Genomic DNA, 27,987 nt, shown 5'->3' with positions numbered 1-27,987 from the left:
TTTTACGTTTTCCAAACAGCTTTCAATGATAAAGTTCAATAAATAAAGCACTTTAATTACAGGAAAAAAAAAACAAAATGCCAGAATTTAGAGGTAAAACAGTACAGGGGCCTAGACCAGAAAATTTTACTTGGACATTCAGAGACTAGAAAGCCACTGTCCTGTTCTCCAGAGCCTCTGAGAAGCTGACTGAGAAGCAATTAAAAAAGGGCATCCGTTCCTCATCCTACCATCACCTCAGTCAGTCTGTGACCCGGTGACAGTGACTCCTCTCCTCACATCCAGTCCTTCCTGGCTGGAGCACCTCAGGCCCAGCAGGCAGCTTACAGCTTCTCTGGCTTTGCGATTCCTTGCCCAAGAACGTACCCAAGGAGACCCTGTGGTGTAGGTGGGGGGCTGAAGCGCAGCCACCTGACAGAGCTCTCCTCGGAAAACGCCTCTCCAAGTAGCCTCTCAGGGTATGCAGAGCTCTCTCCTGACTCCCCAGTGTGCTGTATGTATTAGTGACTCCTCTCTTTGGAGATTCTGAAGGCTCAAATCAGGTCCAACTATTTTCTCCTTAAAGGGGTTACCAAAGGCAAAGGCAACACAATTTCTGCCTGGCTTTCCAGGTAGGACTTCAGCTTACTGCAGGTAGTGAGAAGCAGCAGCCCTGGGCAGAAACCAAGCAGGGCAACAGATGCCACCCTTTCCCAGGCCTCTCTTGGTCAGGACTTCAGGCCCATTTTGGCCATCATCTCTTCATACACTGTCCACGCCATTGCTGCCATCAGAGTTCTGCGGAGGGCTCGGGGGATGCCACCTTGGAAGAAGCCACGTAGTCCATAGTCCTGTGGTGAAAATAAATGTCAGAACTCTGGAAGCAAAGTAGCAATACGATTAATTATCCACTTGGTACCAAAGTGAGGGTCTCTACAACTCCACGTTTAAGACTTACTTCATGTCCAAATTAAGAATAATGGGTCTAAGAACACAACCAATGAACTTAAAAGCCTTTATTTTTTTTTTGTAGTTGCTGTACTTACCTTTTTAGGCCTCCTGTCTAGGGGAGTTTTTTAGCTGAAAATCTTTATGCAGGGTTGCTATTTAGTTGTGCAGTTTGTATACTGTACAGAAGCACTAAGTGCCAAGTAGCAGATGAAATCCAGGCAGAGACCTGCCTGCCAAGCCCTGGATCCAGGATCCAGGCTGAAGGAAAAGGTGCCTTCTATCAGGAGGGAGTATCTTTTTGTAATTCACTGTATGCTCTTTGTGGCGCTACCTTCATATAAATTAAAGACAAAATGCCCATTCCTCCACCCTCATAATCTGGGTTTCACATATACTAAAGAAAATATTATTTTAAAACTTTATGATTTTAGATATAGAGATAAAAACACAAATTCACACTTACCTTTAGCAAGAATATCTGCTTTGTGATAACAATATGTGTTCTAAAAGAGCCAACCCAGTGGCTTATAAATAGTACTTAGTGCACTATTCATCTACTGCAATTTTCTTTTAAATTTAAATAGAGACAAGGTCTCCTTCTATTCCCCATGCTGGTCTTGAACTCCTGGGTTTGAGGGAGCCTCCTGCTTCAGCCTCCTACAGTGCTGGGATTACCAGCATGAGCCACCACACCCAGCCTCTACTATACTTTTTATCTTCAGCAATACCATTTGTCCATTTATATTAGAGCAAGCTTGTCCAACTTCTTCAGCCCACAAATGCAGCCTAACACAAATTCGTAAACTTTCTTAAAACGTTGAGATATTGTGTGTGTGTTTTTTCCCCTCTGACTATATAGTGTTTTACCCTAGGTCCTCAATTAGAGTACTAATTTCACCCAGATTTCCTGATTCAATAAGTTTGGGGTAGAGTTCAGCAATTTGCAAGTTTAACAGATATCACAGTTCTTCCTAATGTAAGTGTCTCCACCCCCAAAAATACCAGTTTTGTGGTTCTCGACCGTAAAACATATTAAAATCACTGGGGAACATTAAAAAACAAACAGCTGGGGTTTCATGCCTCTAGACATTGTGATATAGTTGTCCTAGATTGTAACCTGGGCTTAGGGGTTTTTAAAAACTCTCTAGGCCTAGAGGAGACTTTAAGTGAATGAAGGGTAAGAGCGGATCACCTGAGGTCGGGAGTTCAAGACCAGCCTGACCAACATGGTGAGACCCAGTCTTAAAAAAAAAAAAAAAGGATATATTTACACAAACGATAACATTATTAAAAAAAAAAAAAGGCCGGGCGTGGTGCCTCACGCCTGTAATCCAAGCACTTTGGAGGCCAAGGTGGGTGAATCACCTGAGGTCGGGAGTTTAAGATCAGCCTGACCAACATGGCGAAACCCCATTTTAAAAAATAAATAAAATTAAATAAAAAAAAAAAAAAGAAGGGTAAGAACTACTGCTCTAGAAAGAGATCCTTAAACACCACAAGAACCAGTACTTATTCTATAGTCTTACTTTGAAAATCAGTGTCACTGCCTGGCCAATCCATCGAAACTTCAGTGGGTAAAGCTGCATATGAGTTTTGATAACATCTGCAGGCTGAGTTACCAGTGAAGCCAGAATACCAGCAAATATCCCACAGCTGAAATTTGTAATAGGAATAAGGGTTGCATCCACCTGGTCTGAAACACAACAAGGGTAACGTGATTATAGATCTTACATTCATCACATAAAGTTCAATGCAAGTTGCCCACTAATTCTTCCTCAAACCAAGAAAGTATGAATTCAAATAAGGCTAACAATTAAAAACTTAAAAGGTGCAACTAGTAAATACATGTAGATGGAATCTAGAGCTAGAAGAGCACCCTTTTCAAAACACCATCACAATAATTGACTCAAGCAAGAATCATTACCTGATGTTAAAATGTGTGGGAAAAAAACAGGATGTTTATATAGATTCAAAGTTACCTTCCCACAAAGATGCTTAGACATTATAAGGGGAAAAATAGATGAGTTTTCAGGGAAAATACCTGTCAGTATCTTATCCAAGTGATAAAGTGTTAACTATCACTCATAATGGGTCAAATTGCTGCCATGACCCTCCTGATATAAGTCAGTGAGGATACAACATTACCTATGTGGTCCTCTTGCTAAAAATCTAATCATGAAGAAACTGCATATAAACCCACAATGAGGTATGCAATTGGCCTATATTCTTGAAAATGAAACACAGGATTACTACGAAGTACATTATTGGGACAAATAGAGACATCAGAATACAGACTATAGGTTAAAGAATTGGGCTACATGCCTATAATCTCAACACTGGGAGGCCGAGGTGGGAGGATCAATTGAACCTGGGCAACATGGTGAAACCCTATCTCTATTAAAAATACAAAATTAGCCAGACAGGTGGCATGACCTGTAATCCCAGCTACTCCAGAGGCTAAGGCACACAAATTGCTTGAACCTGGGAGGATGAGGTTCCAGTGAATTGAGATCACACAGCCTGGGTAACAAAGCAAGACTGTCTCAAAAAAAAAAATATCTGGGTTAAACTTTCTGAATTTCATAAGACGGTTATATGAGAGGATGTCCTTATTTGTTGGAAATAGACACTGAGGTACTTAAAAGGGCATCATGTTTCTACCTTACCCTCAAAGAGCAGAAAAAAAATACGTACATTGTACTATTCTTGTGGCTTTTCTGTAAGTTTATTTCCAAATACCAGATCCATTTTTTTTTTTTTTTGAGAGGGATTCTTGCTTTGTCACCCAGGCTGGAGTGCAGTGGCATAATCTCAGCTCACTGCAACCTCCACCACCTCCCAGGCTCAAGCAATTCTTGTGCCTCAGCCTCCCAAGCAGTTGAGATTACAGGCATGTGCCACCCATGCCCAGCTAATTTTTGTATTTTTAGTAGAGACCAGGTTTTGCCACATTGCCAGGCTGGTCTCAAACTCCTGGCCTTAAGAAATCCATCCACCTTGGCCTCCCAAAGTGCTGAGATTACAGGCATGAGCCATCGCACCAGGCCTCAGAAAATTTCACGCTTGATCTTAGCCAAAAGGCCAAGAAGCAATGGGCCTCAGAATTTTTATTTTTGGAGACACAGTCTCACCCTGTCGCCAGGTTGGAGTGCAGTGGTGTGATCTCGGCTCACTGCCACCTCCACTTTCCAGGTTCAAGTGATTCTCCTGCCTCAGCCTCCTGAGTAGCTGGGATTACAGGTGCCCACCACCACACCTGGCTAATTTTTGGTATCCTTATTAGAGACAGGGTTTCCCCATGTTGGCCAGGCTGGTCTTAACTCACTGAAATGATCCTTACTGCATCCTTACTGCATGCAGGTTCACTCTATGAATGTGTTTCTAGCACTACTTTGTTTTGCTCGGGTCAATGTTTACTGCCCACCAATTTTGTCCATGTCTAGCCTAACATGAACATGAGCTAACTGGTGTGGGGTGAGGTGAGGTGGGGTGGGGTGGGGTGGGCGTCCCCCCATGCCTGGAGTTTGGCACCTACATCTCCACCTAAATGGAGGGCTCAAAACCATGCTAACTGGTGACAGCAAGGGAGATGAAAATACTATTTTTTTTCCAAACTCCTAACTTATTACTATTTTCCAGACTTTAACAAGAATCACATCAAGTGCTTCTTGAAAAATACAGATTCCTAGGTTATACCCCAACTTTCTCATCCGAGAGACCTTGGATGGGTCCCAGCAATCTTCAGATCAAATCTGGTAAGTATTGTTGCAGGAACTCTGCAGAGCATGCTTTATTTCCCTGTCACTCACCCTATCTTCACCCCCCAAATTATAGTAGTGTAAATATTGTTTTCTTTAATACAATGTAAACCCCAAAGGGCAGGGACCAAGTCTGTCATATCTACCTTTGCATCCCAGTTCCTAACCCTCTGCTAAGAGAATCAAATACGTCTCATAACCAAGGGAAAATGGTGAGGATCTGAAATCTCAAGAATAGCTCTTCCCCACACCTTCCTTTATCCCTACCGTGGGGCACTATGTTTTTGGTCTGGTTGTAAAACATCAGGTAGATTCCTGAAAAGGGCGCATCTCGAAGGAGAGTTGCTGTCAGGCCACTGAAGAGGCCCCGGTGCCCCTCACTGCGATAGATGCTCCTCAGGGCGTCACAGATACTCTCATAGCCATATTTCCCACTCTGCAAAGAGAGCACAGAACCAGTGACTCACATGGAGGCCTGCATTTGAGCACTGAAAAGCAGACTGCAGGTTATGGGGCATTCCCAGGAAACCATGGGCTTGCTTGACCACATCAGACTGTTGATTATAAATCAGGAGTTGACATCAGTGGTCCCTCCCCAAGAGCCCAGTGGCTGAACTGAAGTATCCTGAGGCCCTAAAGCAGTTGAACTCACCTCGTAGCGAGTCTTGACTACAGTGATAGGTGACATACAGACCCCCGCGACTGAGCGAGAGCCCACCCCCAGCATGATTGACTCCAGGGCAGTAGGGGGATGTCCTCGCAAGAAATACTGCTTCAAAGAGTAGAGGGTGCCAAAGTAGATTCCAACGCCAGGAACGCATCTCACGATGGACTGCAGAAAAGGTCACAGAGAAAAGAAAATCCAAGACCCGACACTTTGAGTATTGTCTCAGTTGGGTTTTCCCAAAAGACCCCAGGATGATTTGTATGCAAGTACTTTGTTTAAGGTGTGGAAGGAACACCAATAGGGAAGTGGGGGACATAAGGTAGGAGAGAGGGCCGTCACTAAAGGGTGTGTTATAAAACCAGTTACTGCTGTGGGCAGCTTAATCCCTTTGGGGAACTCTGGGAATCAGTGTGGAACACACCTCAGTTATCCCTCTGCCTGAACAAGGAGGGACATGGGATTTTAAACATCAACTCTCGTTTCAGTGGTTGGGGACTGCTGAGGGTTAGAAAATCAACTTCACCTACATGGTCCTCTTGCTAAAAATGTAGAACTAAATCTAATCGCAAAGGAACTGCAAAGAAACCCACAGAGTTATATAACCGGCCTATACTCTTGAAAACAAAACACAAAATTACTCTGAAGTCCATTACTGGGATAATTAGAGAAATCAGTGCATGTATTTCTGATTCGGGTTTGGGCTGGGCACTAATTCCTTGGCACTTCCAGTAAAGTGAGTCCCTAAGGCCAGAAAAAAGCCTTTGAGCAAAGAAATGCTGGTGTGGATGCCCCATCCCACTTCCACTGAAGTGATGAGGGCAAGGACAGGTGGGGCACTAGAACTTCTGCTGTAGAGGCTATGCTGCAAGAATCAGTCGCATCTAACCATAATGTGCAGATGGAACATTTCCCTGCGCCTGCAAACGGAAGTTAGTGGTAGCATGAGAGATGGGCAGGAAGACCATGTCATGACGTCCACTGCTTCTTACTCTCACACATCCTTAAGAGCTGGTAAGTGGATGAGAAACGGCGGGTTATCAAGGAGTGTGTGCAAGAGAACCTAGACATAGATGGCAGCTTACAGGGGACATCCCTTTCCAAAGGCCCAGAAGACTCTCCGTGCGAACCACCTTCAAGAGTACAGCCAACATCCCGACACGTCTAGACCTGAAAGCAGACAAAATGGAGACAGGGAAGAAACAAATCACTTAGATCACTTCCTCATAAAACAGTTCCCCAAAGACTTCCTTTACAGACCCATCTAGGACACCTAACACTCTCCACAACACACGCTGGAGGTGCTCTGACTTACTGTGTGTTCATAGGTCGGCACACACATATTTGCTTATCTATTTACACTGCAAGCAGTGGGATTACCTCCCATTTTATGTACATTTTGTATACTTCCCACAGCACAGAGCTCAATATCAGGGCAGAAAACAGACAATACAGGCCGGGTGCAGTGTCTCACTCCTGTAATCCCAGCACTTTGGAGGCTGAGGCGGGAGGATCACTCGAGGCCAGAAGTCTGAGACCAGCCTGGCCAACGTGGCAAACCCCATCTTACCCAAAACACAAAAATTAGCTGGGCATGGTGGCTTGTGCCTGTAATCCAGGAGAATCACTTGAACCTGGGAGGCACAGGTTGCAGTGAGCCAAGATGGTACCGCTGCACTCCAGCCTGGGCAAGAGAGTGAGACTCTGCCTCAAAAAACAAACAGAACCCAAAACAGACAATATTGATGTTATTTCCAGAAAGTCACCTGCTACACTCATGCCAGGCAATACAGTTAACATCACAAGCTAACACAATAAAGTGGAAATGTCACTGAGGCACATTCTCAGAAGTGGCTCAGGAAAGGACCCCATTTAATTAATAAGAAATGTCAAATATAAAAATTCGCAGAACATATGAAAGTTGGGCATGGTCTGTGTTTCTCCCTGAACATCCAACTGAATGGAAGTTGACTGAACACAGTAAAGATGCTCCTGTGTCTGAAGTTGCTGAAATCAGCTCCTAATGCAGGGCCTACCCATGATCTGAAGGCTGGAGAGTTTGCAGCCGTGTTTTAAGGAGATCCAGAGGCTGGAACAGGAGGGTAGAGCAGGTCCCACTGATGGAGCCACACAGGAAAGCCTTGATCACGGGATGTAACTGCAGGACAAGACAATATTGTGTCAGCAGCTCTGCCTTTCTCCACACCTGACCAGTGAATTCCTTTATAATGTCTCTTAGAAACTTACCTGCTGGTGCCTCATGTTATCATACCTCGGAGAGGGGAAAAGCATAGCCAGCCAGAAATTAAAAATACCAGACTGTTGCTGAGGACACTGTATGCTGCAAGAGGGATCTCTGGTCTTAGCATTGCTGGTAGACATGCTGCTCAATGGGAGCAAGACTACTTCCATGCCACTGCCCACACTTCCCTATTTGTTCTGACTCAGAAAGTTACTGGTCATCTCCCTACCTGTGCAAAAGCAAAGTCAATTCAGTGGAGTGCTTTCACTTGGAACGGCTGATTTGCAGGCTCCCCTGGCGGTAGGACCTGTGGATATTTATAGAACCAAGCCAAAGCAAATGAAACCTTAAGCTCACCACTGTGTAAAATATAAGTGCCACTTCCTGTAGAATCTAGTATTTCTTTCATTTGAAACTTCCTGTTTCTCTCTCTTTTTTAAGATGGAATCTCACTCTGTTGCCCAGGCTATAGTGCAGTGGTGTGATCTTGGCTCACTGCAACCTCCGCCTCCTGGGTTCAAGCAATTCTCTTGTCTCAGCCAGCCTCTCAAGTAGCTGGGACTACAGGCACCTGCCACCACTACTGGCTAATTTTTGCATGTTCAGTAGAGATGGATTTCACCATATTGGTCAGGCTGGTCTCACACTCCTGACCACAGGTGATCTGCCGGCCTTGGCCTTCCAAAGTGCTGGGAATATAGGCGTGAGCCACCGTGCCCGGCCACTTTCCCCTTCTCTTAAACCATCCATGTCACTGGACCCTCAGCAGATCACAGTCTTACAGACCAATAGCCTCTCCTGGCTTTGCTGCCTCTTCTTCAGCCCATGCACTGTCATACACACTGGCTAATCTACAGACACCACCTGGAAGGGTGGAACTCCTTCAAAGACTAAATGCACCTCCCTTAAGCGTGTTCCAGGAGCTGCAGCTTCCAGCACTGGTACTACCATTACGGGACAGCATCCTCTTCCCAGACCCCTAGAACCCAGTGGAATCACAATTGACTATGAAAAGGTACTTAAAACCCAACCAGTGACCTTCTTCCCCCTCCTCTCCTTCCCTAAAATAAATAAATAGATAGCTATCTTCTCCAAAAATGCTTGGCAAATTCATCCTCAAAGATCTTCTCTTCCCTTATTAAGTGGCATTTGCACTATTATTTTAAAATTAACACACTGTAGCCCTAAAATATTAAGATGAATATATATAAAGTTTACATTCTACACACCACATAACCACTTCACTGGAACTGAAATGTCTGTGATCTGTGGTATATGCTTAACAGAGAAGACTGCATCTCAAGTCCACCAAAGGAGCCAGTTATAATTGGAATTCCTCATAAGACTGTTGGAGGCAGGGAGTGGCGGGGAACTAAGTCAGGTCATTAAAAACTGGAGTTTACAACCACAATCCAATAGTTTCTGAAGTACCAAAGCGTGGTCTGATGAGACAACAGGTAAAACCAAGTAAGGTGTGCATATTCAGCAAGTCCATCCACATCGACTCCCTCTCCCCCAGAGGGGTCCTGCTCTTCTGCCAACCAATATTCCCATGGGTTCTGTGTTTCTAGTGTCTCCCCAAGACTTTGTGGCATTAATGAGCCCCACCTGCTCACACACTGGGCCTCTCAATCCCACTGGCATCTTCTCTTCTGCCAGGCAACATGCTCCAAAGCATCCATCTTTCCAGCCTGACTCTACGTCATCTCCACTTGCTCTATGCCAGTCCCTCTGCAGCACCCCCTCCTCCACCACAGTGTGCTATCCAGCCAAATCTCCTCCACTAATGCAGCCTCTGAGGGCTTGCCAAGCACCTGCTGCACCCCAGGACCCCTTTCTTGTCCCTGTCCTTATCTTACTTGGCCTCTCTGGTGCATGCCATATGGCTGAGAGCCTCTCCTCGTAGTTTCTGGCTTCTCTCTCCTTCCCTCCGGCTGCCCTTCATATAGGGCTGCTCCTCTTATCTCCTATCAGAGTAACCTCACCCACACCCAGTCTTCACACACATGCTGGTGATGTGTACACCTCCAGCCCAGGCCAGCTCTCCCCTGACTCTGCTAATATCTCTGTCTTCCCTCAAATGGCCCACAGGCATCTCAAATTCAATATGTCCAAAATGGGAAACTTGGTCAATAGTTCTCCACGCATTTGCCTCTTCTCCACTCCATGCTGGGATACTCCAGGAATCCGGTTGGAAACCTCAGGGACACATAAAACTCACTATGCCTGCTGCTTCACAAGTCCCACTGACTAAGCCCACAGTCTTCCCAGTGTGGCCTCCACTGATCCATCCTAATGACCTCTGTGGCAGTCTCCAGCCTCAACTCTGCCAACCCACCGCCACTCTGCTACCTGAGTAGCACTGGGCGAGGCATCTAAAGATGCCACCTCAAAAATATCACAGCATCTTATGCTCACAGAGGTTACAAATGTGTCCTACATCACAGGGGTGGAAGCCACTGGCCAGGACTTAAAGTTCATATTCTTTTCACCATATAGCTCAGTCTAAAGTGAAAATCCAGGACACTTAGGCCACTCAGGGCGTTCTACTATTCACCACCGCTCCCTTCTTGAAACGCTCTCTTCCTTTGGCTTCAGAGGTTAAAACCACCCTGGTTTTCCTCCCACTTCTCTGGCCTCTCCCTTAACTGAACTATACTCCCATGGCCTTCCAACCACTTCCAGGGGTTCATTTCCACCCTCCCCTCCACATGCTCAGCCTCTCACTGGAGCTCCAGACTCACACAGCCACTTACTCAGATGTCCCACAGCCACGTCAGATGATGTTTCCAAAGCCGAACTCATCTTTCTCCCACACCTCCAACCAGCTCCTCCTCCAAGGTGCTCTGTCCCAGTGAATGCCCTGTCATTCCTCTGTTTTCTCAGCCAGAAACCTGAGCACCATCCTTGGACTCGGCCTCTCCACACTTGTTCACTGGACCTCCTAAACAGCTCTCAAATCCACCTACCTATGCCAGCTAAGGGCCCTGTCATCTCCTGCTTTGGTGGCTGCTACCACTTCTTCACCCATTTGTCGCCTCTATGACCCCTCTAATCCACTCTACCCTGCAGCCAGAGGCATCTTTTATGTTATTATTTATTTATTTAGAGACAAGGTCTTGCTCTGATACCCAGGCTGGAGTGCAGTGGCTAAATCATGGCTCACTGCAACCATGACCTATCGGGGGCTTAGGCGATCCCCCCACCTCAGCCTCATGAGTAGCTGGGACTATAGGTGTGTGTCACCATGCTCAGCTAATTTTTTGTAGACACGGGGTTTTGCTACATTGCACAGGCTGGTCTCAAACTGGACTCAAGCAATCTGCCCACCTCTGCCTCCCAAAGTGCTAGCATTACAGTGAGCCAGCGTGCCCAGCCTAAGTCATCTTTTAAAACTGCAAATTTGATCACACTGCTTTCAGGAATAAAACCCCTCAATGAAAGACAATGTTTTGTGAAATCTGAAGTTACTAGCTTAAAAACAAAACCAAAAACCAAAAAAAAAAAAAACCAAAACAAAACAAAACAAAAAAAAGGAACAAAAATACAAGTAATAGTCGGGTGCTGTGTGGTTCATGCCTGTAATCCCAGCACTTTGGGAGCCCGAGGCAGGTGGATCATGAGGTCAGGAGTTCAAGATCAGCCTGGTCAACATGGTGAAACCCCATCTCTACTAAAAATACAAAAATTAGCCAGGTGTGGTGGCAGGCACCTGTAATCCCAGCTAGTCAGGAGGCTGAGGCAGAGAATTACTTGAACCCGGGAGGTGGAGGTTGCAGTGAGCCGAGATTGTGCCACTGCACTCCAGCCTGGGTGACAGAGCAAGACTGTGTCTCAAAAAAAAAAAAAAAAAACCAACCAAACAACAACAAAAAAGACAAATACAAGTAATGACAAATGTATTAGGAACTACAGAATAATGGCCCAAAAATTTGTCTTTAATACTTACTGAATTACAGCTTTAAAAACCCAACCAAACCAATACTTTAATTGGTTCAGATTCCTCTGAGGATAAAGTCCACACTGCTGGTGGTAAGGCCTTTCATGAATCACAGGACTCCTGCTTGCTGCTTCGTTCTGTTCTCACCCTCCCACCCACACACTCTGAAGCCATACTGGAGGACTCACCTTGCTTTCACCTCTGAAAACTGACTTCTTGTTATGCCCTAGCTCCTGTCTTGCTTCCTAACTCCTCCACATCCAAGTTCAGTGCCTCTCCTTGGGGCTTCTGTAGCAGCACCCAGGCCCATCTCCCTTATGGCTGTGTGTCCAAGACAGAGGGGTCACACTCCCACCTCTCTTGTTCATGGTGGTATCTCAAGAACTGACCTCAGAGCCTGGTGCACAGTAGGTGTTCAACACTGACAACGAAACAAATCTTGCCACCTAACAGGAAACCTTATGCTCTCCCTCTGAGCACGATCCCACAGGATAAGGCTCAGTGGACCCTGTCTGCCTCATTCCAGGATGTTAATCTCCCCAGCTTCCTCCAGGACCCTTGCTCCAGCAAGGCTGTAGGAATGACTGCAGTGACAGTTTCCTGGCAGTTCTAGGTGCTGCTGCCCCAGTGCTCACACAGGTGTGTTGTGGAATTTGTTTTCAGGCTGTCCTTCACCTTCCCATCCTTGATTGCAGGAAATACCTTCATAATCTCTAATTTTACAGCACAGCTCAAATGATTGAGCCAGTAACTTTTTTAGCTTTGTAATTTTCCAAGCCCATTAGCAGATGTTATTCATACCAGCAATATAGATTAACCTCTAACAGGCAAAAACAAAACAAAAACAAAAACAAAAAACCACCATCCCAACAGGTCATATTGAATGGTCTTAAGATTTTGTCAGTGGTGAATGGCACACATCCTTTGCGAGTGAACTTAATTTTTAAAAGGAGCTCAGGGCCAGGAGGGGTGGTTCACTCCTGTATTCCCAGCACTTTGGGAGGCCAAGGCAAGCAGATCACTTGAGTTCAAGACCAGCTTGGCCAACATACCTGCGGGCCAGGCGTGACGGCACCTCTGAGTGCCTGCCTTCCAACGGTTTGCTGGGACGGCCAGTGGTCAGCGGGCAATGCCATGCCTCCTCCAGTGTTTGACTGGTCGCCACCCACGGCCCAGCTGCTATTGGTGGAGGTGGGGCTAGCGACAGGTTGCCTGATGGGTGGAGTTGGGGTGCTGTTGTCATTAATACTCATTGAATTGTAATTTAAAAAACCCAACCAAACCAAACTGGTTCATACCCGTCTCTGCTAAAAATACAAAAATTAGCCGGGCGGGGTGGCACACACCTGTCATCCCAGCTACTTGGGAGGCTGAGACAGGAGAATTGGTTGGACCCGAGGGTCAGAGGCTTCAGGGACCTGAGATGGCGCCACTGTACTCCAGCCTGGGCGACAGTGCAAGACTCCGTTTCAAGAAAACGGGTGGATCAAAGATATTCAAGGTAAATAAACATGTAGTTTAAGGGGAGAAAGAGGAGGGCATAAACAATGATACACACACAAAGGAAATAAGTAACACGTAAAAGTGCAAACTGGCTCAAGCACTTCCTACTCCCCTTAAAGAAAGTACCGTAAGTTCAATTCAGATCTGGAGGCGAGAGCTGGAGAGTTCTGAAAAAGGTAAGCAGGTTTTCAAAGACGTCAACGTAGTGACCACTGCCGCCGTCTCGGCCTTGAAGGAAATAAAAAAAAGGCGGCATTCTGCCCCCACCTCCGGCGCAGGACCTCGGAGCGAGCAGTAGCCGTCCGGCCCCAGGCCGTCAGCGCCTACGACCAGCTGCACTCCGACTCTACCCACCAGCCAACTACCCCGCCAGCCCCGCCTCCGCCTCCACCAATAGCGGCCCGGCGGCCCGGCCACGGCGACCAATCGAACGCCGGAGGAGGCGTGGCGTCGTCCTCCGCCGCCTCAACCAGCGCGCGGAGGTGCAGTCAAGCCAGGGCCACGCGTATCAGCACCGCCGCCCGCGGGCGCGCAGCGGTTCCCGGCCAGCTCGCGGTGGCGTCGACGGCTTCTCAGCGATATTACCAGGCCTTGTGACCATCCCAAATCTGCCCATGTGCCCTCCCACCTCCGCCACTCCTGGCATCCTACCCGCACCTCGTGGGGGGCGCGCGGGCACACTCCCCAGCACGCGCCCCGCTCAGACCCGGGCAATTCCGCCTTCAACCGGGACTCCGGCCCCGCAGCTCCTGCCCGCAGGGCTAGGCTGCAGCTCCTGGCCCCTCCTCCCTCCCCGCACCCTTCTCAGTCCCCTTAGACAGACTCCTCTCCCGCTGCATCCTCGACCCTGAGCGCACCTGGGACGCGGAAAAGGGTCGCTGAGCCGTAGCAACGCTCCGAATTCTCCTGCCCGCGCCCGCGGTTCGGACCCCTGCCTTTCCTGCCCCGCAGCGCCCTCACCATAAGGGTTTCCACCGAGTCTCCGACATCTTGGGGTTGCAGCAGCGACGGACGTGAGTTCTGAATCATTGGAGAGGAGGCCCGCGAGTGCTCTGGGCCCAGGGTGCCGTGGATGGGCGCTCGGACCCCGCCCTGGAGACCTGGAAGAAGGCCGGGGGATGGCGCTAGGCGGGCGACGCGCTTTAAGCCGCGGGCTCTCTGACTTCTGCGGCTGTAAGCGCTCAGCAGCCGGGTTCCGGGCCTGCGCGCGCCGAACGATCCCGCCGCGGGAATCACGCGCCGCTTTTCACCCGCGCAGCAGACTTCGCGGCTCCGCTCTCCTGCCCATCCTGCCCCGCCGCAGGCCTCAGCACTGGAGGTGAGGTTCTATATATCCTGCGCTGGAGGAAGCTGGAGGAACTCTGTAGAAGGGGAGGTTTCGCTTCCGGGTGACACGCTTGTCACGTGAGGGTGTCCTTAGTGCCACCTGGTGAAAACGCCCAGGACTGCAGGGTCCCTGCACCCAGAACTTGATGGGGTGGCTGCGGGCAACTTTGCTTTTGCGTGGAACGTCTGAACGTATTTACAGTCCAGACCTGGTCTGCCCAGTAAGGGGTAACACTAGCGACCGGGGCTATTGATTAACCAATCTTTTAAATCTGCTTCTTGTTAAACAGGCGTTTTTATTTTGACAGGACCATATTTCCCTTTAAATGCTGAAAACTTAGCGCAGGAGTTGATGTGTACTGTATGCATAAACCGCACGCTGGATAGCTAAGACTGATAAGGTAAAATCTCAGTCATTTTTATATGCTGAAATGATATTTTGGGTATATTGGGTTAGGTGAAATGTATTATTAAAATTAACTTCAAGCAGGGCACGGTGGCTCAGGCCTGTAATCCCAGCACTTTGAGAGGCCCAGTCGGGAAGATCGTTTGAGGGAGCCAAGGAGTTCGAGACCAGTGTGGACAACAACTCGAGACCCTGTCTCTAAAACAAATAGTAATAGCTTCACGTGTTTCTTTTTAAATGTGGCTAGTAGAATATTTAAGCTTTAACATGTGGCTCCCATTACATTTCTGTAGGATAGCACTGGTCTAGTTGGTTAAAATTCTGATTTATTGCTCACCTGGAATCTGTCAATAGCTTTTTTGGTCTCCCAAATTCCCCTTATGCCTGTTTGGCTGATCCATGGAAAAGTATTACTGCTGGGATCCTGACACTTCTATTGAAAGTGCAGGCATACACCTTCAGCGACCCTGGGACTTTGCAGAATGAAGTCCAAGCTTTTCATAGCAACCTTCGCTGCTTTCCACATGCATTCATCACCCAAGAACTCTAGAGCAGAAAAGAAACTGATGACTTAGGGAGCAAGATAATATTTTTTGAGGCTTAATTCCTGTGCTGCTGAGGTACATAGAACTGGCAAGAAAGTGGTCCTAGAGGAGATTATTCCCAAAGAGGATTAAGGAAAGTATAAACATTTTTAAAAATTACAAACCTGCCTGGCGGTTGAATACTAAGCTGCAAGGTTCCTTTTCCTTGTGCAGTGCTGATATTGATAACTATGCACTGAAAGTCCGCTCTGTCGCCCAGGCTGGAGTGCAATGGCAAGATCTCAGCTCACTGCAACTTCCACCTCCCGGGTTCAAGGGATTCTCCTGCCTCAGCCTCACAAGTAGCTGGGATTACAGGCATCCGCCGCCACGCTCGGCTAATTTTTTCTATCTTTAGTAGAGATGGAGTTTCACCATGTTGGCCACGCTGGTCTCAAACTCCTGGCCTTGTGATCTGCCCGCCTTGGCCTCCCAAAATTCTGGGATTACAGGTGTGAGCCACCACGCCCAGCCTGAAACTGCTTTTTAAGGGAAGACCTAATTTCACCCTGACACCTCCCCCAACTCCCTGCATCAATTCCATAAGCCAAGAATTCCTACTTTTGAGAAATCATATGTTGGCATATTTTAGAGACTGCTGTTGGCCACTCTGGGTGTGGAGCACAGGTGGGACCTAGAGTGAAAGATGTCTGTCCACTGTCTCACCCTTCCAGGTATGCTTGCTTGGCTATGTGCTCAGAAGAAATGGGCTGGCTTTCAAGGGTGGCAGCTGGCAGATTTCCCTCTGCGTCTGTTTCTCCATGCTTACTCATAACTCTAAAGCCCACAGGCCCTTCTTTTCCCACATCTCCACTGGATGCTTGTGGGATGCAGAGGTGTATAATGATCATGGGAAAGGAGCATCACTCACCGGCAGATGAGGAGTGGGGGTTTTGGAGCAGTACTTAGTTAATCACAAGGTTGGAGGAGTGGACTTTTTTAAAAAAGAAAACATTGTGTGTGACCTTAATTCAAAACAAAGTCATTAGCATAGACAAGCCTTAATGGATTTATCTGCAGTCAGGTGAAAGTGATTTGGCTCTTATGACCTAACTGCCCCCAATTACACACTGAGTCCCTCAAAGACCCAAAGTGGCTCTTGTTTACTGGATCATGATCAGGTTACATGATGTTTTCCCACCCCACGGATTGTAGACATCCTGTACCGAGGAAGAAATACACATGTATCAGTTTGGTTACATGACCTCTTAAAACTTTATTCCCAGCAAGTCTTGACATCTCGAGGAGTTTCCACCATCCAAGAAGGAAAAGGCTGCGGTCCACAGAGGAAGCTGGAGGTGAATGGCAGAGACAGGGGCTGCTCAGATAGTGGCTTTGGCTTCCTGTCTGCCTGTCAGAGCAGGGGGAGGTGAGTCTTGCAGTGCCTTACATCTGTGTCACTTCATTTGTAAGAAGATGGCTGGAATGGTGAAGAGCACATAGGTAAATCACTGCCGTCACCCCCCATGCTTCCAGAAAACCAGCTCAGCAAGATCTTTCTACCCTCCTGGAGCCAGAGCTGCTTCTGGAAATATCTAAATTCTTTTACTCATGCCAAAACAATGAGGCCAGCCTTTGCTTTTTAGAAACCAGTAGAGGATTGAGAGGGGAGATGCCATGCATGCTCTCTGCCACAATCTCCCCTGCCGTCCATCTTCATACGCCTCTCTATGCCTACTGACCTCTCAGGTCTTATGGGCATCTTATGATGGTCTTCATCCTATAATTCATGGAGGCTCCTCTCCATCTGAACATATGCTCCCATCCGAAACACATACAACCTGAGAGAGAAGCCTAAGAGTCTGCAGGCACACTGTCTTCACCAGTGGGAGAAACCGCTCTCTGCCTGATCACAAGGATGGGTGAATACTGCAGAAAAAGAATTCTAAGGGCTTTTCCAGATGCTTCCACAAAGAGAATGGTCCTGTCACTGCTTTGGGCTTCACAAGAAAGAAACACCTTTCTTCCTTCTGTGCCAGTGACTCATGCCTCTAGTCTCACCCCTAGTCAAGAGTAACTGGGCTACGAGAGTTAGAGGGGCTTACAAGCTGGTATCCGAGGGAGGGGCAGGTGACTCTGCGGGGTGGATGCCTTCCTGCAGGAGTGGAGGCCTCAGATTCTACTCCAAGGACAAAGCTGTCAGAGGCAGTGGAAGGGAGAGGAGCCATGAGGCCCGCCCAGGCGGGGTTGCATTTTGTCTGTTACCATCATATGGAAGCCACATGTCACTCCGTCAACATTTCGACAAACCAGTTCCCCATCTTCTGGAAAAAATCAAACTCCTCTTGTTTTCCTGCTTTCTTTGCAATGAGGAAACAGGCAACATTTTGACTAAAAGTTTATAAACAACAGCACATATTTTCTGGTCACAATTGTTTTAGGTCCTGACTGATCTGAATTTCCCACAGGGGTGAGCAGGACCCACCTGCGGTTTGCTTATAGCTCTATCCATATGTGGAAGATCTTTTTTATCTTTGGCAGAATGACTTTATTTACAAGCAAGCATCTTGTGTAACAGTTTTATGTGTCAATTTGGCTAGACTATAATACTCAGTTTTCAGTGCAGCCCTAATCCAGGTGTTGCTGTGAAGTTTCAATTCAACACGAATCCAGGTGTTGCTGTCAAGTAGCTGGGATTACAGGCACCTGCCACCACGCCTGGCTAATTTTTTTGTATCTTTAGAGGAGACGGGGTTTCACCATGTTGGCCAGGCTGTTCTCAAACTCCTGACCTTGTGATCTGCCCGTGATTTTGTAGATGTGCTTAACCTCTATAATTGGTTGACTTTAAGTAAAGGAGATTATCTTTCACAATCTGGCTGAAAGATAATCAGGATTCAGATTTTCCTGACGGACACTCCTTGCTTCCCCTCCTTAAAGGGTAGAGGCTATCTCCTGCTCTTTTCTGTGTGTCCTTAAGAGACCACTGAGGCAGAGTAATGCTGTAAAAAGAAAGTGGATTTTGGAATCAGGCACTGATTCTATATTTGATCCTGGTATTGTCGCCTGCTAGCTGTGTATTCACCTTAGCTTGCTTTTTTCTTTTTTGAGACAGGTCTTGTTCTGTTGCCTAGGCTGGAGTGCAATGATGCAATCTCAGCTCACTGCAGCCTTTGCCTCCTGAGCTCAAGCGATTCTCCTGCCTCAGCCACCTAAGTAGCTGTGATTACAGGTACATGCCACTACGGCCAGCTAATTTTTGTATTTTTAGTAGAGATGGGGTTTTGCCATGTTGGCCAGGCTGGTCTCGAACTCCTGACCTCAGGTGATCCACGTGCCTTGTCCTCCCAAAGTGCTGTGATTATTACAGTCATGAGCCACCACACGGCCTGCTTTTTTGGTTTTGTTTTCATTTTTCTTTCTTTCTTTCTTTTTTTTTTTTTTTGAGACAGGTCTTGCTGTATTGCCCAGGCTGGAATGTGTTAAAACTCGTGCTCTGAATGAAGAGACCCTTCAAACAGGTTTTGTGTAAGTAATATGGCTGTTTATTCACCCAGGTGCGGGTGGGCTGAGACCAGAAAGAGAATCAGTGGAGGGCAGTGGGATAGGAGTTGGTTTTATAGGTTTGGGCGGTTTTTGCAAGCCAGGAGGGGGTCATAGGTTCTGGAGTCACAAGGTTGACCAAGGTCCAATGGCCTTATCAATTGGGGCAGGAATAAGGAACAGCAGAGACTGTCTCAAAGTTAAGTAGGCGCCACAGGGTCGATCATTTCTTCCTCTTTTCATGGTCTTCCAGTTACTTCAGATTTGCTAATTCCAGGAGGCTATCCAGAGGTGTACATGCGGATCAGCAGGGTTGCCATGGCATCCATGGCATGGTCAGACCTTACAGAGTGCAGTGGCACAATCGTGGCCCAATGCAGCCTTGAACACCCAGGCTCAAGCAATCCTTCCACCTAAGCCTCCTGAGTAGCTGGGACTACAGTCATGCACCACCATGCCTGGCTGATTTAAAAACTTTTTTATTTTTTTGTAGCGGTGGCGTCTTGCCATGTGGCCTAGCCTGGTCTTGAACTCCTCCTGGGCTCAAGCAGTCTTCCTGGGTTGGCCTCCCAAAGTGCTGGGATTACAGGCATGAGTCACTGTGCCTGGCCCACCTCAGCTTTCTCATTTGTCAACTTGGAGATGATATTACCTACCTCCCAGGATTACTGTAAAAATCAAATGAAATCATGTTTATGGAAGTGTTTTCCTAAAGAGGTAATTAAATATAAGGAATTATAAGTACGGTAATGTAAGGTTAGCCGAGAGAAAGGACCAGTAGACCTAAAGTCAGGCACGCGAGTTTATGGCGTGAGAGGGGCTTAAGGGAGTCTCCAGACTAAGATAATCTATCAGCTTGTAACAAGCACAAATAGGTTATCAGCTTGTGACAGACTTACATCATCCTGTGACTTTTGTGGCGGCAGTTAAAAAAACAGAATTTTGCTGCTATGTGTAAAACAAGAATTTACAAGTATGTGTAGCAAAGGTTTGTTTCCCATGACCTCCCCACACTGCCCAGATGGCTGTGATCAGGCTTTGCTCAGCTGGCAGGTCTGGCAGCCTTGCTGCGGCCCCTAGATAAGAGTTTAGGAATGCAGCTGCAGAGCAGTCAGGGTAAAGGTCAGCTGAGGGGGTTTTGGGGGCAGCTTGTCCCTGACAAGTAAATGACAAGTAAAGTAATGATAGTTGTGTAATGATTTGTGGACAGAGTTAAAGATTTACAGGCACCTGTGTTGGCTTTATTTAAACCGGAGGTGGCCAAAAATAGCTCATCCTCATCCTATGTAGAATTTTTTTTTTTTTTTTTTTTTTTTTTTGAGACGGAGTTTTGCTCTTGTTACCCAGGCTGGAGTGCAATGGCGCGATCTTGGCTCACCGCAACCTCCGCCTCCTGGGTTCAGGCAATTCTCCTGCCTCAGCCTCCCGAGTAGCTGGGATTACAGGCACGCGCCGCCATGCCCAGCTAATTTTTTGTATTTTTAGTAGAGACGGGGTTTCACCATGTTGACCAGGATGATCTCGATCTCTTGACCTCGTGATCCACCCACCTTGGCCTCTCAAAGTGCTGGGATTACAGGCGTGAGCCACCGCATCCGGCCCTATGTAGAATATTTTTATTTTTGAACATGTCAACCATCTTCAAGCTTGCTACCTTGTCCTTGGATGAAAAAAGAACGTCTAAAAATTTTAGACTGGTTCATGTGAAAATCAAAAGTAGAAACTTCTCTTTGCAATCAAGATTGCTGCATCCATATTTTCCATCATAATACATCAAATAATCTCATACCAGCTTGCTCCTAACTTGAACCCAGGCAAGGAAAACAGACCTCTTGAAGGTGATGTTCATTGTCCCTGTAAAGACTGCAACTGGCACTGTGATATGCTGCCATGAAAAGTGTGGGGTCTAGCATGGTCCCCAGTGCATCTCCATGGAGAATCTTGCAGAGCCGGGTGAGGGGAGAAAACGTCATCATCACTCGGCTCCTCACGGCCAGGTGCTGGTGAGGTGAGATGCTCACCGCTTCCCTGCAAACCATGGCCAGAGTCTGGCATCACTCAGTGTGAAGCAGACAAGTGAGAGCAGAAAAACGCAAGGGGAGACAAGCAAGGTTGTCTGAAGTATGTTCTCCCTGCTTAGGAGATGAGCTCTTCAAGGGGACAGAAGAAGCCCCCCACCCCACCGCCAGCCTCAGCCTCAAGTTCTGATCTTTTGTTTTCCCTGTGGGTCCATCTTGGTGGAAATAGAATGGTTCAGCGAAAACAGCAAGGGCTTTGCAGGCAGAGAGACCTAGCTCTGAATCCCACATTTCCAGCCCTTGGGTACCGCTTGGGGCATCTGTTTCTTCACCAATAAAACAGAAAAAAAGTAATTATCTCCTTCTAAGAATTTTTGTGAGTGTCAAATGAACACAGCCAAAGCTCACGGTACAGGTTCTGGCATATACCAGCCACTGAACAAGAAGAGTTTTTCTCCCTTCTCGTTTTTAACACCCACTGATTGCTCCCCTGAAGTTTAGGCAGCTGAAGATTAATGAGTAATTCCCTCATAGGAAGAGGCCACTCCTTGCCTAGGGAGTCAGTAGTGTGAAGCCTCTGCCTCCCTGTACTTCAGTAACCAAGAACCTGTGGAAGGCAGCCACAGACCTACCAGCTGGCCTCTCGCTCCCTGCTTTATACTGAGTAAAACCATGCTTGAGCTGCGAGCTGGGATGGCTCTCCGTGCCTTACCTAGGCAGTCCCTTGAGGGAGGGCCCAGTCTGGAACAGGCAGACACACTTTTTCAAGTCATTGTGGAAAATGACATACTGAAAGCCAAGTCTTTCCTCTGTAATCCTGAGAAAGAGGCGGGTGTCTTCTATCATTTGGACTAGAGAGAAGAGTCAAGTCAGTGAGAGGGACCTCAGGCTGGAGTCTGGCCCTCCGAGTGGAGCAGACCTCCAGGGCAGAAGACCAGAGGAAGTCCTCAGGAAAACCTACGGCCCTCAGTGTCCCCTCTGTACCTCTGGAGTAGACCCATATAATCTGAAGAAAGAGAACAGCTTCCGGGAAGGGGAGGAGGAGTGAACCACCAATGAAATCAGAATTCAGCTGTTTCTATCATCAGAATCAGAAATACTAATCTGAAATGCACTGATTTGGGCAGATCAAGGGATAAACAGGAAAAGACCCTTTTGAGCTTCCCAACATGGCGCAGTCGATTAACATCACGGAGCTGAATCTGCCGCAGCTAGAAATGCTCAAAAACCAGCTGGACCAGGAAGTGGAGTTCTTGTCCACGTCCATTGCCCAGCTCAAAGTGGTACAGACCAAGTATGTGGAAGCCAAGGACTGTTTGAACGTGCTGAACAAGAGCGAGGTGAAAGAATTACTCGTCCCACTGACGAGTTCTATGTATGTCCCTGGGAAGCTGCATGATGTGGAGCACGTGCTCATCGATGTGGGAACTGGGTACTATGTAGAGAAGACAGCTGAGGATGCCAAGGACTTTTTCAAGAGGAAGATAGATTTTCTAACCAAGCAGATGGAGAAAATCCAACCAGCTCTCCAGGAGAAGCACGCCATGAAACAGGCTGTCATGGAAATGATGAGCCAGAAGATTCAGCAGCTCACAGCCCTGGGGGCAGCTCAGGCTACTGCTAAGGCCTGAGAGTTTTTGCAGAAATGGGGAGGGACACCCTTTGGGCATGACTTCCTGGTGCTGGAAAGGGAAGGGTCTTGTGTTTGATGCCAATAAATGTGCCAGCTGGGTAGAAAAAAAAAAAAAGACCCTTTTGAAAAATAAACAAATGTGTCCCCTCTAATCCCCACAGGTTTGAGATTTGTATAAGTTAGATTTGTCTAAGCAATATGACCTCAAGGAAGATGGAAAGGGTTTATGGGTTTTGTTTTGGTTTTTTTTGAGACAGTGTCGCTCTGTCATCCAGGCTGGAGTGCAGTGGCACAATCTTGGCTCATTGCAACCTCTGCCTCCCAGGTTCAAGCAGTTCTCCCACCTCAGTCTCCTAGGTAGCCAGTTACAGGCGCATGCCATCATACTCAGTTAATTTTTATATTTTTGGTAGAGAGGGTGTTTCACCATGTTGGTTGGGCTGGTCTCAAACTCCTGACCTCAGGTGATCGCCTGCCTTGGTCTCCCAAAGTGTTGGTATTACAGGCGTGAGCTAATGTGCCTGGCCAGTTTATGGGCCTTAATTAAGGTCAAGAGTGAAGCCTCCCATATATAAAATCTAAATACTTAGTGGCTCAGGCTTGTAATGCTAGCATTTTGGGAGGACAAGGCAGGAGGTTCTCTTGAGCCCAGGAATTCGAGACCATCCTGGGCAATATAGCAAGACCTTGTCTCTACAAAAATAAAAACAGTAGCCAGGTGTGGTGGTGTGAGCCTGTACTCTCAGCTACTCAGAAGGTGGAGGCGGGAAGGTCTCCTGAGCCCAGCAGTTTGAGGCTGCAGCAAACTATGATTACACCGGTGCACTCCAGCCTGAGTGACAGAGCAAGACCCCATGCCTTTTTAATTTTTTTTAATTTTTAGTTTTTGAGATGGAGTCTTGCACTGTCATCCAGGCTGGAGTGCAGTGGCACAATCTCGGCTCATTGCAACCTCTGCCTCCCAGGTTCAAGAGATTCTCCTGCCTCAGCCTCCTGAGTAGCTGGGATTACAGGTGCCCGCCACCACGCCTGGCTAATTTTATTTATTTATTTATTTATTTTTAGTAGAGATGGGGTTTCACATGTTGGCCAGGCTGGTCTTGAACTCCTGACCTCATGATCTGCTCACCTCAGCCTCCCAAAGTGCTGGGATGCTGGGATTACAGGCATAAGCCACTGTTCTCATCCGCTTGTGTCAAAATTCAAATACTTACCAAACACCTGCACTTTTACCAAAAATCTCAAAGCAGGATTTCTAATGACAGATTAGGTATATAAATTACAAGTCTTCTCGCTAGCCCTTTTGTCTCTTAACAACATATGGCACTCCATCATCTGCCATTCTTTCCCATCCATTCTCCTTCACCCATTCAGAAGCTCAGCTCAAACTGACCACTAGAGGGAACATGTGTCTTGTCCCAACAGGTTCTGGGTCCCAGCTTCAGGTGTATGTAAACTACCTGAGAGTCCCATTGGCAGTGAGACCGCTACCGGCCTTGGGTGCAGCAGGGTGAAGGCACCGGCCCTTAGTCCCAGACCCTGCCCCTTTCCAATTCCTCACTTATGCTTCACAGGAGACCAGCTGTGGTGGACAAGTATAAAGAGATGCCAAGAGTGGCTTTGGACGGGGGTGGAGAGCAGTGAACTAGAAGTCAGGAGTTTCTGATGCTAGTCCAAACTGCCAAAAACTCATCGCCGTCACTCTAGGCCTCAGCTTTCTCACTTGTAAGATGAGGGCCTTGAACAAAGTGGCCCCAAGTTCCTTTTCTGGGCTAATAGCATATGAATCTGGGATCATGATCTCCAGACTTCCTTGGTCCTGACTTTTAGGCTAATGCAAGCCACACTGGAGATACAGGAGATGGGCTGGGGCACAGATTGCATTGAGGAAAACGCATGTGCATACACAAACCTTTGCCAGCAGTTCTGTATTATGTAGAGCACCCCTGCAAGCCCCGTTAAACACTATTGATATAGGGAGTTCCAACATACCAGGGACAGCTTTCGCAATCTTAGCAAGGTCTGCTTCTTTAAGGAATTGCACAGAGTGCCAGCAACCTGGAAGTCTTGTCCATGACGCATCCACAGTCTTCTCCATGAACTCATTATATAGCCTTACCATGACAGGCTCCAGCTGGCATTGGGGAGGGAATAATCTTTTCTGTCAGACTGGAGGTAGCTGTTGCTTGAGACCTGAAAAGTCCAAAAGAGGTGGTGGATTGTGCACATTCAGCTCCCACTTACAAGCAAAAACATGTGGTGTTTGGTTTTCTGTTCCTGGGTTAGTTTGCTGAGGATAACAGCTTCCAGCTCCCAGTACCTTCCAATTTGACTCATTTGTTCAAGCATTTATGTACTAGATGAGCCTGTTTTCTCTCGCAGAGCACTTACAAATGCCCAGAGGTAAGAGAGAGCATGTGAGATTCCTAGACTGTAAATATGGAAATGTCTAGTAGGAGGGAAGGAATGGAAGGGAGGAGGCCAGAGGGAAAGCCTGATGGCCTCCATCAACCACGTAGGAGAATGCAGGCTTTATGCTGAAGAGGTTTCAGCAGGAGAATGAAAGGTCAGATTTGCATGTTAGAGGGATCTCTGCACACTGGAAGTTGCAAACTGATCAAGTCTCACTGACACTGGGCAGCCTTGCTGATATACAATTCAAAGACACATTATTTCCCCTCCTGGTTTCCTTTCAGCTTCCAGGTCCTCTGTGCCTCCCTCTCCTGCTCCCCAAGTCCTTCAGGTTCTGCTTCTAAGACGGTTCACCTTGTTTGACTATTTAGTTTATATATCCTCTTACTGTTCTATTACAATCAGAAGGCTCAACCAGAGACCCCCTTTTCTGGGAGACAGAGTAGATGATTGAGTCCAGATAGCCCTCCTTCCTGGGAATTCTGGATGATCCATCATATGGCAACACCTTCTTGTATCTCCTACCTGGTTATCGTTTGAATTCACTGGTGCCAATCAGTCCTTCCTGCTCTTGGTACGGTTTCTACTTTTTCTGGTGCATTAATCTGGCTTATTCACACTTCCCTCTATATGCCCTTCTCTGCCTACACAGATGGACAGAAACATAGCTTCTTAAATTATTTATAAACAGACAAGCTCTTAAGGGCCAGGGGTCAGGGATGAAGGAATGATCGACGATTACCACTACCCTTCTGTAGGAAGCTCTTCTTTTGTGAGCTAGTGGATGGTAGAGCGGCATTTGAATCAGTCTCCAAAACTTTTTCCCTTTAATATGTCACACTTACTGCTGCTTGTCACTTCACCGCTCTGCATCAATGTTCGAATCTGTAAAAATGAGAATAATGCCACCCTCCCTGTGGAAACTGCATAATGTGAATGTACCTGGCTCAGTACCTGCCAGAGCAAGCATTCCAAGATGCTAGCTTCATCTGAATTCAACAGAAAAAAATACCTCCTTCTCCAGTTTGAGCCTGAAGAATATTTTTTAGCAGTGATTATATTAACAAAGCCTGGACTGAAATCCTTTTTGGGATGAGGTTACTCATGAAGATATGAAAGGGATGACACCCAGTTGATGCTACTACTTAGCACTTAAATTGCATACAGTTCGCTTTTGATTCTGCCTTTTTTTTTTTTGAGACAGAGTCTCGCTCTGTCACCCGAGGCTGGAGTGCAATGGCATGATCTTGGCTCACTGCAACCGTCACCTCCCGGGTTCAAGCAATTCTCCCAGCTCAGCGTGCTGAGTAGCTGGGATTACAGGCGCCTGCCATCATGCCCGGCTAATTTTCGTATTTTTGTAGAGACAGAATTTCACCATGTTAGCCAGGCTGGTCTTGAACTCCTGACCTCAAGTGAGCCACTGTGCCCAGCCTAGAAATTACCATATTAAAATGTAATTGCTGCCTTCCCTCCAGGTGCTACTGCCCGGATTTTCTTTCCCCAATTCTACCCACTCTAGGGTTTTGGCAATTCAACTTTCCCACATCAGAAATGTTCAAGAAAAGCTAGAGAAAGGCTACAGAGTAGGTAAGAGAGAAGGGGCCTCTAGATACTGTCTCTAAGCCCTGAGTGGCCACACTTTGAGAGCCTCACCCCTCAATATAGGGTAACAGAGCCAAGTGTAATGAGCACCTTCTAGGAATCAGGAGCTGTGCTCCTAAGTCTTCGTTTTGCCAATATCTGCTGTGGCCCCGGGCAGGCCAACTTGTATTTCCAGGCCTTAGTTCCCTCATCTGTCAAAGGACAGCAGCAGATCGAATACTATCTAGGGTGTCAGCTCTCTCATTCTGGGGCTCTATGACCAGTTTCAGTTGCCCAGCATCTGGTGATGAGGATACTCACAGTGATGAGCTGGACCGGCATCCAGGCTGATCTGGGTAGCAGGTGCTGGCCAGCCAGAGCTTGGAGAAGGGGCGCTGACAGGCCCCACCAGCCATCTGAGACCTCTCTGCAGCATGACGTCCAGCTGAGATCTGCCAACTGAACCTCCTCACAAAGGCTAGACTTCCTCCTATTAGATAAACATTGGCCTGAGCTTCTGCCTCCGCCAAGTAGAGCCTTCTTCTGAGGGGCAGAGGACCAGCAGCAAAATCCACGCCGTCCTCCCTTGCCAGGCAAAACACTAAGCAATCGTAAGCTAGTAATTACAAATGCATTTGATGTGTAGAGCTGCCAGGACTTCTGGCTGTGTTAACCAGGCACCTGGAAGGATTCGATCAATCTCAGAATGTTTTGCATGCCAAGGGTCACTAAGGTAACCAACGATGACTAGGAAACAGCCATGACAATCAGTCCCTGCATGTAAGGACAGTTGGCGCCGGATACCTCACCCTAGTTTTTAGCTCTGTCCTCTTGTAGGAGACCAGTTTATTCTTTCATTCAAAAAATATTAATTAAGCATATATTATATGTTCCGGGCTCTGGGGATATGGTAGTGAATAAAACAGACAGGGCTTACATCCTGTAAGTAATGACTAATTGTGCTTTCTACACCCCAGGCGCTGTTATAAATGTTTCTGCTTTATCTCTTTTAATACTCATGGGATCTCATATACAGTCCAAATTCAAATTTCACCAATTATCCTCAAACTGTCCTTCATAGCATTTTCTCCCCAATCCAGAATCCAATTTAGAATTGTATATTAATATTTCAGTGAGATGTCATGTCTTTTTGGTTTCCTTTCATCTGGAACAGTTCTTTAGCCTTTTTTTGACAGACGTATTCTTTTTTTTTTTTTTTGAGACAGAGTCTTGCTCTGTTGCCACGTGCCAGGCTGGAGTGCAGAGGCATGATCTCAGCTCACTGCAGCCTCCGCCTCCCAGGTTCAAGCAATTATCCTGCCTCAGTCTCCCAAGTAGCTGGGACTACAGGCACACACCACCACACCTAGCTAATTTTTGTATATTTTAGTAGAGATGGAATTTCACCATGTTGGCCAGGATGGTCTCGATCTCTTGATCTCATGGTCCACCTGACTCAGCCTCCCCAAGTGCTGGGATTATAGGTGTGAGCCACCGCGTCCGG

The 27,987-nt window shown here is 47.2% G+C and overlaps 1 protein-coding gene, 2 long non-coding RNA genes and 1 pseudogene across 14 annotated transcripts in view; 2 read left to right on the top strand and 2 right to left on the bottom strand.

The window, feature by feature from the left end:
- SLC25A38 (solute carrier family 25 member 38) lies at nt 1–14,400 on the bottom strand. Of its 6 annotated transcripts, none has more exons than XM_035278919.3 (10): nt 13,998–14,400; nt 13,164–13,265; nt 12,881–12,978; nt 12,587–12,746; nt 7,389–7,510; nt 6,438–6,522; nt 5,341–5,520; nt 4,956–5,124; nt 2,457–2,623; nt 1–830 (listed from the first exon to the last, which is right to left on the bottom strand). In XM_035278919.3, the coding sequence occupies exons 4-10, from the start codon at nt 12,668–12,670 to the stop codon at nt 708–710; spliced, it is 930 nt and encodes a 309-aa protein (XP_035134810.1). In that variant the 5' UTR covers nt 12,671–12,746; nt 12,881–12,978; nt 13,164–13,265; nt 13,998–14,400; the 3' UTR covers nt 1–707. The 6 variants fall into 6 exon arrangements, with proteins under 6 accessions (XP_035134810.1, XP_078210815.1, XP_035134809.1 ...); XM_078354689.1 differs by having other exon boundaries at nt 13,164–13,204; XM_035278918.3 differs by having other exon boundaries at nt 12,881–13,265.
- The window catches only part of LOC118148988 (uncharacterized), an 86,327-nt gene continuing 71,863 nt past the window's right edge, over nt 13,524–27,987 (top strand). For 5 of the 6 annotated variants that reach the window (XR_013528761.1, XR_013528763.1, XR_013528762.1 and 2 more), the window contains exons 1-4: nt 13,524–14,584; nt 14,672–14,764; nt 16,580–16,722; nt 18,746–18,821. This is a non-coding gene — a long non-coding RNA (uncharacterized LOC118148988). The remainder of the gene's footprint in view (nt 14,585–14,671; nt 14,765–16,579; nt 16,723–18,745; nt 18,822–27,987) is intronic. The other variant, XR_013528765.1, reaches the window with a different exon arrangement.
- LOC118148989 (uncharacterized) lies at nt 16,652–27,186 on the bottom strand. Its single transcript, XR_004736166.3, has 3 exons — nt 26,805–27,186; nt 24,480–24,680; nt 16,652–16,773 (listed from the first exon to the last, which is right to left on the bottom strand). It is a non-coding gene; the product is annotated as an uncharacterized LOC118148989 (long non-coding RNA).
- LOC100386492 (prefoldin subunit 5 pseudogene) lies at nt 22,014–22,639 on the top strand (annotated as a pseudogene). Its single transcript, XR_013528759.1, has one exon. The product of XR_013528759.1 is annotated as a prefoldin subunit 5 pseudogene (transcript).

Source organism: Callithrix jacchus, chromosome 17, assembly GCF_049354715.1.
Source record: "Callithrix jacchus isolate 240 chromosome 17, calJac240_pri, whole genome shotgun sequence".
Lineage (NCBI taxonomy): Eukaryota > Metazoa > Chordata > Mammalia > Primates > Cebidae > Callithrix > Callithrix jacchus.
The sequence above is the reverse complement of the archived record's forward strand: the minus strand, read 5'-3'. Positions and strand labels throughout refer to the sequence as shown.

Excerpts from the sequence above, each read along its gene's own strand:
- SLC25A38 (XM_035278918.3), bottom strand. The coding sequence starts at position 12,670 with ATGGCATTGCCCGCTGACCACTGGCCGTCCCAGCAAACCGTTGGAAGG. Across the intron at positions 6,523-7,388 it reads CTCCAGCCTTCAGATCATGG|GTCTAGACGTGTCGGGATGT; the intron begins GTAGGCCCTGCA and ends GTCTGCTTTCAG. Across the intron at positions 5,521-6,437 it reads TTTGGAAAGGGATGTCCCCT|TCCATCGTGAGATGCGTTCC; the intron begins GTAAGCTGCCAT and ends CCTTTTCTGCAG.